This window comes from Gracilinanus agilis, chromosome 2 (assembly GCF_016433145.1).
Source record: "Gracilinanus agilis isolate LMUSP501 chromosome 2, AgileGrace, whole genome shotgun sequence".
In the NCBI taxonomy this organism is placed as follows: Eukaryota; Metazoa; Chordata; class Mammalia; order Didelphimorphia; family Didelphidae; genus Gracilinanus; species Gracilinanus agilis.
Window position 1 is genome coordinate 406412261 of NC_058131.1, and position 12643 is coordinate 406424903.

The 12643-nt window shown below is 36.1% G+C and overlaps 1 protein-coding gene across 2 annotated transcripts in view; it reads left to right on the top strand.

Moving 5' to 3' along the window:
- The window catches only part of LOC123237582 (alpha-1-antichymotrypsin-like), a 32427-nt gene extending 20391 nt beyond the window's left edge, over nt 1-12036 (top strand). For both annotated transcript variants that reach the window (XM_044664577.1, XM_044664576.1), the window contains exon 5: nt 11537-12036. In XM_044664577.1, the coding sequence (XP_044520512.1) occupies nt 11537-11734 (198 nt within the window). In that variant the 3' untranslated portion in view covers nt 11735-12036. The remainder of the gene's footprint in view (nt 1-11536) is intronic.
- The last annotated feature ends 607 nt before the right edge of the window (nt 12037-12643 follow it).

Below are 12643 nucleotides of genomic sequence, written 5' to 3' on the forward strand. Positions count from 1 at the left end.
AGAATATTGAGTTCTGCTTTAGTGAGGCAGGTTAACTATGCTCATGTTGGTAACATTGCAGTGATATAAATAAGAGCAAAAATATGTGCTGGTTGATCCCATGGCTTCCCACAATTCTTGTAGATTTCATAGAACCCAATACAAGATAGTTTGTTATTATAATTCATGTTTTCACATACAATCCTGCTCCCTGGAAATATAGTAATAGTACATATTTCTAGAAAGACTGAAGGTTAACAAAATACCTTCATTACAATAATCCTTTGAGGTACCTAATTAATTATTCTAAAGAATTGCCACCATGTTACATAGCTATGAAATATTTGAGTTCAGGTATAAACTCAGGTCTTTCTGACCTAATTAAGGAAGACTTGGGCAAAGAAGTGATTTGCCCAAAGACACAAAACAAAAGAATGGAAGTGCCAAGATTCAAAACCAGTACTATTTTGGTTGAGGTTCAGAGTATAAAGAATAAGACAGCATTAGTGTTCCTATTTTTCCACATCCTCTCCTGCAATTGTCATTTTCCTATTCTGTCATGTTAGCCAATTTGATGGATAGGAGGTGGCACCTCAGAATTGTTTTAATGTGCTTAATGTCCTCTAATTATTAGTAACTCAGAGCATTTTTTCCAATAACCATAGATAGATTTCTTCTTCTGAAAACTGCCTGTTCATGTCTTTTGACCATTTATCAATTGAGAAATGGCTCCTTTCATAAATTTGGTTCAGGTCCCAATATATTTGATAAATGAGACCATTTTCAGAGAAACTTGCTGTAAATTTTCCCCATTTTCTTCTTGCCTTCTAATTTTGGCTATATTAGTTTGGTTTGTGCTGCTTTCCTCCAAAGAGAGCTGATGAACTCAGTAAATTTGAAGGACATTTTTTTCACTTTCTTATTTTTCTTCCTTTTTTGCAATAGTGTGGAAATCTGTTCTACATGACTTAAAATGTATAATGAGTATCATATTTCTAGCCTTCTAAATATTTAGGGAAGAGGTGGGGAGAGGGAGAAAATCCAGAACTCAAATTAATTTTTTTAATTGCTTGTCATAGGTTGTATTCACTATGTACTAGAAAGGTTCTCAGAGGCTTTCTGGTAGAAACATCCTCACCTTACAAATAAGGAAACTGAGGCCCAGAGAGGCTGTGACTCAAGTTCAATTGCAAAAGTAACCCTGTGTGTGTATATTTATAAATAAATATACATACATATATACATATACATATATATAATTATTTTAATGGTATATGTTTCAAAGCTAGATGATACAGTGAGGACAGCACAGGACTTGGAATTCAAAAGACTTGAGTTTAAATCCTGCCTCAAACATTCTCTAGCTGGGTGAGCCTGGACAAATCACTTAAACTTCCTATGCCTCAGTTTCCTCAATATGGTACTATGAGTAATAATAGCACCCATGACACAAAGGTTGTTGTGAGGATGAAATAATATATGTAAAGCACTTTGCAAACCACAAAGGACTATCTAAAATGCTGGCTATTATTATTTTCAAGATGAGGAAATTGAGACTAAGAAAAATTAATAATTTCCCCAGGGTCATACAGCTATTACATTTCTTTTTTTCTTTTTTAAACCCTTACCTTCCATATTGGAGTCAATACTGTGTATTGGCTCCAAGAAAGAAGAGTGGTAAGGGTGGGCAAAGGGGGTCAAGTGACTTGCCCAGGGTCACACAGCTAGGAAGTGTTTGAGGCCAGATTTGAACCTAAGACCTCCTGTTTCTAGGCCTGGCTCTCAATCCACTGAGCCCTCCAGCTGCCCCACAACTATTACATTTCTAAGACTGAATTTAAGCAGAGGTCTTCCTGATTCCAAATCCAGTAACTATCCACTCTACCAGAAACTTCTCATTTCCCACTTATATGACTATAGGGAAGCCAGTTCACTTTTCTTACCTTCATTTTCTTCAGCATTGGATTTATAAAGCAGTTGTGAGGATAATGCTTTGCAAACATAAAGGAAATAGATAAATTAGCTGTTATTCTTTAAGGTATATAAGATAATGCTAGAAATTCAGTGATATACAATTATAGAGTTTGTTTTTTTTTTAATTAACCTGTTCATCTCTTACAAAGTATTTCTTACAAAGATGTTATTCCATCAAAATCATATGCCACAATTTGTGCAGCCATTCCCCAATGTATGGGCATTCCTTCAATTTCCAGTTCTTTGTTGCCACAAAGAGAATCTTCAGTGTTTGACATTTAAAGTCTATCACAATCTTGTTCTAATCCATCTGTCAGACAGAATTCCCATTATTCATTTTCTCTATGTTCCTACCAAAATGGCCTCCTAATTTTTATTGCCATGCAAACAGCCATTTCTGGGTCTTAGGTAAATTTTTTTTTAATCTCAAGTTTACTTTACAATATAAACACACTGATGCCAAGGAAGAGTTCCAAATTCAGGAATACTAGGGAAAAGACTCCAATAAGGTGCCCTCAAACTGATATAAAATAAATTAAATCAGCTTTGGAAAATATAGCAACAGAAAAAGTGCTGGACTACTCAACTATCCAGCAGTTACTTTAATTAATCATTATAAGGTCTGTTTTTTAAGGTGATTGGGGGAAAAAGAAAAGAGCTTACACATTCTAAAATATTTATAGCAAGTCTTTGTGGTGGCAAAGAATTGGAAATTGAGAAGATACCCATCTTTTGGGGAATGGTTAAACAAGTTGTGGTATATGATTGTGATGGAATACTACTGCACCATAAGAAATGAGTTAGGGATCTATGAGAATTTGTCTTAATAAAGCACAGAGAATAGGATTTTAACAAATGAATTGGCATAATAATAGGTGGATATAGAAGAAATGTAAATCATGGATTAGGGCAGTGATGGCAAATCTCTTAGTGACAGAGTGCCATGCTTCCACCTAGACAGCATACCAGGCACCTCACCCCAACCAAGTATCGGGTGCTCCCTGCCCCAACCCTTACCCCATCATCAGGCACAATGGAGAGGGGGAAAGGAGCAGCTCTGCCCAAGTCCCTCTGTGGGAATGCAGGCATCCTCCCCCTAAATCTTTGATTAGACCAATTAAGTTTGTTTTGTGTCTTGTGTTTCTAATTATGTATTCATAGAAATGCTTCTAGAAGGAAAAGACATTCACATTCTGGATGAGAACTTTAAAAAAGTACATGTTCATGCATATACAGGAAAAGTCCAAATATGTTAAACTGTGATAGTGGAGTGTGGGGGGATATTTTTTAATTTTTATTTTTTTAAAGAAAATTTTAGGAAATTTTTATTTTCTTAATTTTTATTTCAAATATTTTCCCATAGTTACATGTTTCATGTTCTTTCCCTCTCCCCCAACCCCACCCCGTCCCCATAGCCAACTCACAATTCCCCTGGGTTTTACATATGTGTTCAAGCAGTTGTTTTTCTTCTGTGTTTCTCCTCCCACAGTTCTTCCTCTGAATGTGGCTAGTTTTCTTTCTCATAAGTCCCTCAGCCTTGCTCTAGATTCTTGCATTGCTGCTAGTAGAGGAGTCCTTTATGTTTGATTGTACCACAGTGTACACTGTACATTGTACACAGAGACAATTAGTCTCTGTGTACAATGTTCTACTGGTTCTTCTCCTTTCACTCTGCATCAACTCCTTGAGGTCATTCCAGTTCACAGGGAATTCTTCTAGTTCATTATTCCTTTCAGCACAATAATATTCCATCACTACCAGCTACCACAATCTGTTCAGCCACTCCCCAATCGACGGGCATCCCCTCATTTTCCAATTTTTTGCCATCACTAAGAGCAGAGCTATAAATATTTTTGGACATGTATTTTGGGGTACAAACCCAGCTGTGGTATGGCTGTATCAAAAGGCAGGCAGTCTTTTAAAGCCCTTTAAGCATATTTCCAAATTGCCTTCCAGAAAGGTTAGATCAATTCACAATCCCACCAGTAATGCATTAGTGTCCCAATTTTGCCATATCCACATTTATTATTTTCCTTTGATGTCATATTAACCAATATGCTAGGTGTGAGGTGGTACCTCAGGGTTGTTTTGATTTGTATTTCTCTAATTATGAGAGATTTCAAACACATTTTCATGTGCTTATTGATAGTTTTAATTTCTTTATCTGAAAATTTCCTATTCATGTCCCTTGCCCATTTATCAATTGGGGAATGGCTTGATTATTTTTGTACAATTGATTTAGCTCCTTATAGATTTGAGAAATTAGACCTTTGTCAGAGTTTTTTGTTATAAAGATTTTTCCCACTCTGTTGCTTTCCTTCTAATTTTGGTTGCATTGGTTTTGTTTGTACAAAGCCTTTTTAATTTAATATAATCAAAGTCATTCATTTTACATTTTGCAATGTTTTCTATCTCTTGCTTGGTCTTAAATTCCTTCCTTTCCCACAGATATGACAGATAAAGTATTCTGTGTTCACCTAATTTATTTATGATTTCACTCTTCATATTTAAGTCATTTACCCACTCTGAATTTATCTTGATGTAGGGTTGAGATGTTGATCTAAACCTAATCTCTCCCATACTGTTTTCCAATTTTCCCAGCAGTTTTTTGTCAGATAGTAGATTTTTGTCCCCAAAACTGGACTCTTTGGTTTTATCATACACTTTCTTGCTGGGGCCATTTACACCAAATCTTTTCCACTGATCCTCCCTTCTGTTTCTTAAACAGTACCATATTGTTTTGATGACCACTGCTTTATAGTACAATTTAATATCTGGTACTGCTAGGCCTCCATCCTTCATTTTTTTCTCCATTATTTCCCTTGAAATTCTTGATCTTTTGTTCTTCCAAATGTACTTTTTAATAGTTTTTTCTAATTCCATTAAAAAAAAGTTTCTTGGTAGTTTGATAGGTATGGCACTAAATAAGTAAATTAATTTGGGTAGGATTGTCATTTTTATTATATTAGCTCATCCTACCCATGAGCAATTAATGTTTTTCCAATTATTTAGATCTAGTTTTAATTGTGTGGAAAGTGTTTTGTAGTTATGTTCATATAAGTCCTGTGTTTGTCTTAGCAGATAGATTCCTAAATATTTTACATTGTCTAGGGCAATGATGGGCAAAGATTTTAAAGAGGGGGCCAAAGGAAAGGAAATGTTCATCTGTCAGTCTGTTTCTAAGGCAACTCTTTCCAAGTTTCATTGTATTGTATCCTACTCATCGTATTCGTCAGATTAGGAATAATGTCCCAGAGCCTGATAAAACATTTCAGGGGGCCGCATCTGGCCCACAGGCTGTTGTTTGCCCATCACTGATCTAGGGTGATTTTTAAATGGAATTTCTCTTTCTAATTCTTGCTACTGAGTTGTGTTGAAAATATATAGAAATACTGATGATTTATTTAGGTTTATCTTGTATCCTGCAACTTTGCTAAAGTTGCTGATTAAAATAAAGTTGACAAAGTTGATGATTATTTCTACTAGCTTGTTAGTTGATTCTCTAGGATTCTTTAAGCAGACCTTCATATCACCTGCAAAGAGTGATAGTTTAGTCTCCTCATTGCCTACTTTAATCCCTTCAATTTCTTTTTCTTCTCTAATTACTACTGCTAGTGTTTCTAGTACAATGTTAAATAATAGAGGTGATAATGGACATCCTTGCTTCATTCCTGATCTTACTGGGAAGGCTTCTAACTTATTCCCATTACAGATGATGCTTGCTGATGATTATTTTTTTGGAAAAGCCCTTCTATTCCTATACTTTCTAGTGTTTTCAATAGGAATGAGAATTGGGCAGCTGGGTAGCTCAGTGGAGTGAGAGTCAGGCCTAGAGACGGGAGGTCCTAGGTTCAAACCCGGCCTCAGCCACTTCCAGCTGTGTGACCCTGGGCAAGTCACTTGACCCCCATTGCCCACCCTTACCACTCTTCCACCTATGAGAAAATACACAGAAGTACAAGGGTTTAAAAAAAAACAAACAAAAAAAATGAATAAATGGAATGAGAATTGTATTTTGTCAAAGGCTTTTTCTGCATCTGTTGAGATAATCATATGATTTCTGTTGGTTTGTTGATATGGTTAATTATATGGATTAATTATATTTTCATTAAATGAAAAATTTCCCAATTTTTTCCTAATTCCTAATTTGCTAATTTTAAACCAGCCTTGCATTCCTGGTATAAATTCCACCTGCTCATAGTGAATAATCCTTGTAATAACTTGCTAGAGTCTTTTTGCTAGTATTCTATATAAGAGTTTTGCATCTATGTTCATTAAGGAGATTGGTCTATAGTTTTCTTTCTCTGTTTTTGGTCTGCCTGGTTCTGGAATCAGTACCATATTTGTGTCATAAAAGGAATTTGGTAACACTCCTTCTTTGCTTATTATATCAAATAATTTGCATAGTATTGGGATTAGTTGCTCTTTGAATATCTGATAGAATTCACTTGTGAATCCATCAGGCCCTGGTGATTTTTTCTTAGGGAGTTCTTTGATGGCTTGGTCAATTTCTATTTCTGATATGAGATTATTTAGGTATTCTATTTCTTCTGCTGTTAATCTAGGCAATTTATATTTTTGTAAATATTCATCCATATCTCCTAGATTGCTATATTTATTGCTTTATAATTGGGCAAAATAGTTTTTAATGATTGCCTTAATTTCCCCTTCATTAGAGGTGAGGTCTCCCCTTTCATCTTTGATACTGTCAATTTGGTTTTCTTCTTTCTTTTTCAAATTAAATTAACCAGTACTTTATTTTATTTGTTTTTTCAAAGTGCAAGCTCCTAATCTATTAGTTCAATAGTTCTTTTACTTTCAATTTTATTAATTTCTCCTTTGATTTTTATGATTTCCAATTTAGTTTTTGTCTGGTGTGGTGCAAAAGGTGCAAATCAACCCTGCATAGCCTTACTGCAGAATTTCTGACAGTTGAAAAGGGTTTAGAACCCTGACTAGAGGCAGTTGATCCTGGAGTCTTGGTCAGAGCAGGAGGGTCAATTGAGCTCGGTCTTTGGGCTGACTACCTGGCCTTGATTCTGCAGCTTTTCTCTTAAGATTTGTAGCTTAGCTAATTTCCCTGGATCTCCCTGACCTTCCCTATTCCAATCACCATTTTCTTTCCTAATTTCCTGTTGTTTGGGGAGAAGGGTGGATTTGGGTGGTAGTAAGCAAACTCTGAAGACTTAGTTTTCCCCATAGTCAAGAAGGGATTACCCTTGATACAAATTATCTCCTGAATCATTGTATGCAACTTTCCTAACCTTAAAGGCAACAAAACCTCCTGGGACAGAATGAGGCAGGTCCTTTCTCAGTCTCACATTCCTGTCTCCCTCCCCCACCTGAAGCTTCTCTCTAGGCAGTTGTTAGAGATACCTTGTATCCCTCTGTCCTTTAGAATCAACCCTGAAACTCAATAAACCCTGTTGTCACTTAATCAAACCTTTGGCTAAATCATTGGTTGTTTGATAAAAGAGGGAGAAGGGGAGAAAGAATAGTTTTCTCTCTGGGTCCTAAGGGAGTTGGAGGTGTCCATCTTGGAGGAAGTGGTGATCTCTATACTTCCTCTGGACTCTTCATTTGTGAACCTGAGAAACTGACTAGAAAGCCCTCTAGTCAGTTTCAAGCCATTTCTGGCTGGCTCTCACCCTTTGTCTGTAGAAATGCCCTTCCTACCTGGTGGGCTCAGTCTGTTTCCCTTCAGTGTCTCTGTCTCAAACCTGTGTACCCAGTCTGTGTCTCCCTGCTGCAGCTGCTTGCCCAATTACCTCATCCTCTCCCTTTGCTACTCTTTATACTTCAGTGTTTATATTTACAAAACTCAGTCATTTCCTCACACCTCCTACTGCCTCAATTTATTACCTCCACTACTGCACCTTCCTTTCCTACCTTCTGACTTAGGGATCTAAAAACCTCATCCACTTGCCTTATCCCCTATTACAACTACCTTATCACCCTACCTGCTTTAGTCCCTTATTACAACCCTACCTGTTTAATCCCCTTATTACACTGGAGATTTTTAATTTGTTCTCTTTCTAGTTTTTTAAGTTGTATGCCAAATTCATTGACCTTTTCCCTCTCCTGTTTGTTGATATATGCACTCAGGGATATAAATTTTCCCCTGAGTACTGCTTTGACTGTACCCCATAGATTTTTATAAGTCGTTTCCTCGTTGTCATCCTCTTCAATGAAATCAGTATTTGTTTCTTTGATTTTTTTCTTTGACCCACCAGTTTTAAAGAATTAGATTATTTAGTTTCCAATTAATTTTAAGTCTGCCTTTCCACAAGCCCTTATTGATTATTATTTTTATTGCATTATGGTCTGAAAAAAATGCATTTGTTCGCAATATTTTTATGCCCTAGTAAATGGTCAATCTTTGTATATGTGCCATATGCTACTGAAAAGAAAGTATATTCCTTTTTATCCCTATTTGTTTTTCTCCAGATATCTATTAACTCTAATTTTTCTAACATTTCATTCACTTCCCTTACTTCTTTCTTATTTATTTTTTGGTTTAATTTATCTAGTTCTGAAAGAGGGAGGTCGAGGTGCCCCACTAGTATGATTTTAGTATCTATTTATTCCTTAAGCTCCTTTAGTTTCTCCTTAAGAAATCTAAATGCTGTACCATTTGGTGTATAAATGTTGAGTATAGATATTTCTTCTTTATTTAAACTGTGTTTCATCAGGATGGAGTTACCTTCCTTATCTCTTTTAATGAGATCAATTTTTGCTTTAGCTTTGTCTGAGATCAGAATTGCTACTCTTGCCTTCTTTGTCTCAGTTGCAGCCCAGTAAATTTTGCTCCACCCTCTTACCTTTACCATGTATATGTCTACCTACCTCAAGTGTGTTTCTTGTAGACAACCTATGGTAGGATTCTGGTTTTTAATCCATTCTTCTATCTGCTTCGTTTTTATTGGTGAGTTCGTCCCATTCACATTCACAGTTATGATTACTGTCTGTGTATTCTCCTCCATTTTGACTTCCTCCTTATACTCTGACTTTTCTTTTATCACTCTTACTGTCCCCTCAAACTTTTTGCTTTTAGTCAGTCTTCCCCCTTTCTCCTCCCTAATGTTATTCCCCTTCCCATCACCTCCCCTCTTATTTATTCCCCTCTTACTATAATGCCTTTTAATTGACCCCCCCACCCTGTCCCTCCCTTGCATTGCTCCCCTCCCCCCAGCCCATTTATTACTCTTCTACTTCTTTATAGGGCACAATCTAATTCGCTGCCCCAATGGATCTGATTGTTCTTCCCTCTCTGAGCCAATTTCAATGTGCATAAGATTTAAGTATGACCTGTTTCCAACCTCTTTCACCCTTCTATTATATTGGTCTTCTCCCCCTCCCCCCATGTACTTCTTTATGAAATATAAATTTACCCCATTTTATCTCTTTTCCCATTTCTCTTAGTATTAACCTCTTTTTTACCACTAGTTTTATATATTATATATACATATGTATATATGTATACATATATATGCACACACACACACACACACACATATATATGTATATATATATAGACATTTCATCCTATACAGTTTGTCACTTTTCTCTCTAAGTATACTTCTTCTAGCTACCCTGATGTTAATAACAATTTTTAAGAGTTACCAATATCATATTTTCTTATAAGATTACAAATCATTTAAACTTATTAGAGGTTTTTGATTGTTTTTTGTTTTTTTCCCCTTTCTTAATTACCTTTTGGTGATTCTCTTGAGTCCTGTGTTTGGGCATCACATTTTCTGTTTCTCAGGTCTTTTCTTTAGGAATGCTTGGAAGTCTCCTATTTTATTAAATGACCATACTTTCCCCTACAAGAATATAGTCAATTTTGCTTGGTAGTTGATTCTTGGTTATAGACCTACCTCCCTTGCTTTCTGGAATATCATATTCCATGCATTCCAGTCTTTCATTGTAGATGTAGCCAGGTCCTGTGTTATCCTAATTGTGGTTCCATGATATCTGAATGGTTTCTTTTTAGTAGCTTGTAGTATCTTTTCCTTGGTCTGATAGTTCTTGAACTTTGCTATGACATTCCTGGACATTGTCAATTGGGGATTAAATGCATGAGGTGATATGTGGATTCTTTCAACCTCCATTTTGCCCTCTTGTTCAAGAATGTTGGAGCAGTTTTTTAGATAATTTCCTGTAGAATGATGTCCAGGCTTTTACTTTCATGATTTTCTAGTAGTACTATAATTCTTAAATTGTCTCTTCTGGGTCTATTATCAGGATAAGAAACATGGGATGATGGAGAGAGCTTTAGTTTTGTGTCTGAATTTCAATACTTGTTATAACATTATGTTAATTAAATTTTTTAAACATTTTCTTCCCTAATAGAATGTAAACTTCTTGAGAATTAGAATTGTCTTTCTTTCTGTGTTTATATTTCTATCATTTAGCACAGTGCCTGGCAGTTTGTGAGCATTTAAAAAATACTTGTTGACTTGATTTGACTGTGTGACATTGGAAAAGACATCCAACCTCTATGAGACTCAGTGACCTCATCTCTAAAATGAGGAAACTAGTCCAGATGACCTCTAGGTTCCCTTACATCTCTACATATCTGATTCTGGGTGATCCTATGTGAATCTGTGATACTTACAATATTGTGGTACAAGTTTGATTGTGTCTATTTTATATATGGGGGAAGTTATGCCCAGAAAACAAACATGACTTATCTGTGATCAGATGGCTAGCAAGGGTTGAAGTTAGGATTTAAAACTTCATCTTCTTAATTCCATGGCTAAGACTCTTTCTACTATATTGTATTACAAGAAGGATAAGAATATGGGAAAAAGAGATGAATGTGTGACATATAAGTTCAAGAAATGAGGGAGAGATAAGTCAGATGAGGAAGGATTGCTTTCATTCATGGCACATAATGGGTGGCTAATAAGTGCTTGTTGTTTGGTTGATGAGAAAGTCAGGAAAGAAAGGATGAGGTGGAAAGAATGAAGGATCAGGAGGGAGAGACTAAAGATTAGGATGGGAGGAGGAGTAAGTGGAAGAGAGAGATAAGAAGAGACTAAGAGAGAGGATGATAAGTAAAGCAGTTGTGGAATGTGTGATAAGGGTGGGATAGGAAAAATAAGGATGAGAAAATTAGAATGATAAGGAGACAGCATATTGACAGAAGAAAGAGGTTAGAGAGAAAACGTGAGGTGAAAAGAAAAATATGAAGAGGATAATAATGAGAGAATAAGGAAGAAAGAATGATATTGGAAGGAGTTACAATAACCTGTATGAGGAGAGTGAAGATAGAAGAAACTGTAGTGGCAATTACCTGGAATAATTTAAGTTTCTTAGAAATATGGGAGAATTATTAAAGTTCTGCCTCCTCACCCTTATTTTTCCAAGCACTGATTTCAACATGGTAGTGAACCTAGCATCTTCGTTAGCAATCAATTTGCCACTGGCAATCTCGTTTGACTTGGTCCTAAGATCCCCCAAGAATTACAGGGACCCAATACCTAAGGCCTATCCAGGATTTCTCCCAGGATCCTTCTTGCTGTGGTTTCCTGTAGTTCCATCTCCAAGTTCTATAATGTTGTTTTCCCCTTTACAGGTGACCCACAAGGCTGTGATGGATGTAGATGAGGCTGGAACAGAGGCTGCAGCTGCCACAGGCATGGAGTTTGTACTTACATCAGCTTTTTTAGTTCCAGTCGTTTCATTCAATAGACCATTCTTGACAGTCATATATAAGGATATAATGCTTTTTATGGGGAAAGTTGTCAACCCTAATAGTGCACAGTCCTCTTGAAGAAGAAGGTGATGGCAGGCCAGAAACTAACAAACTTGGAACTAAAGGGGACAGGATATCTAATCCCAGGTGACTCTGTCATATATTGGGTGACCCTGGGCTAGCCCTGTCTTCTCTGTAAATATGACCTTCTACATCTGTTTTAAAAAAAGTCCTCTCAACATACCTTGAAGTGTGTATTGATTATATAAACACTTTTGGAATAGTTTGGAAATGCTTGACAAATTTTGGACACCATTGCCTTAAAAATGAAATATTAAGCTTATTTTTCATTATAATAAATAAATACATCATCAAGAAACAAATTCTTTGAACACATTTTTTAAATTCATTCATTCCCTCTTCTGACACTGAGCTTTAGTTTCTTCATCTGTAAAATGGGGATAATAACATAGGATTGTTGTGAAGAAAGTATTTAGTGAACCTGAAAATGTTATAGATATGTGAATGATTATTCAATCAACATTTATTAGACCCTTTTAAAATTCTTGGCTTTGATCATTCTGTTGCAAAAGATAGGAAGAAAACCATGATCTCTTCCCTCAATGAAATTATACTCTAGTAAAAGAGATGACAATGTAAATTAAAAGGTTTTAGATATATAGGTTCAAAGTACTATGATAAATTGGAGGATGACACCTGCAAGGATGATAAAAAAATAGTTTCATGGGAATTCTTGGCCATCAAGATTGCAGAATACACATATGTGAAAATATTTTCAATCCCAAACATCAGAGAAAGGAATTATTCACAAAAGATAGCCATGTAGACATTGATGCACAGATGTGGGCAAGCTGCTATAAAGATGTACACAGGAAGTCTGCGACTGGCCAATCAGCATAGGCACACCTCCTTTGGAGTCTTCCAAGAATCAGGCAAAAGTAACCTAAAGTGACCGTGGGGTGTTGT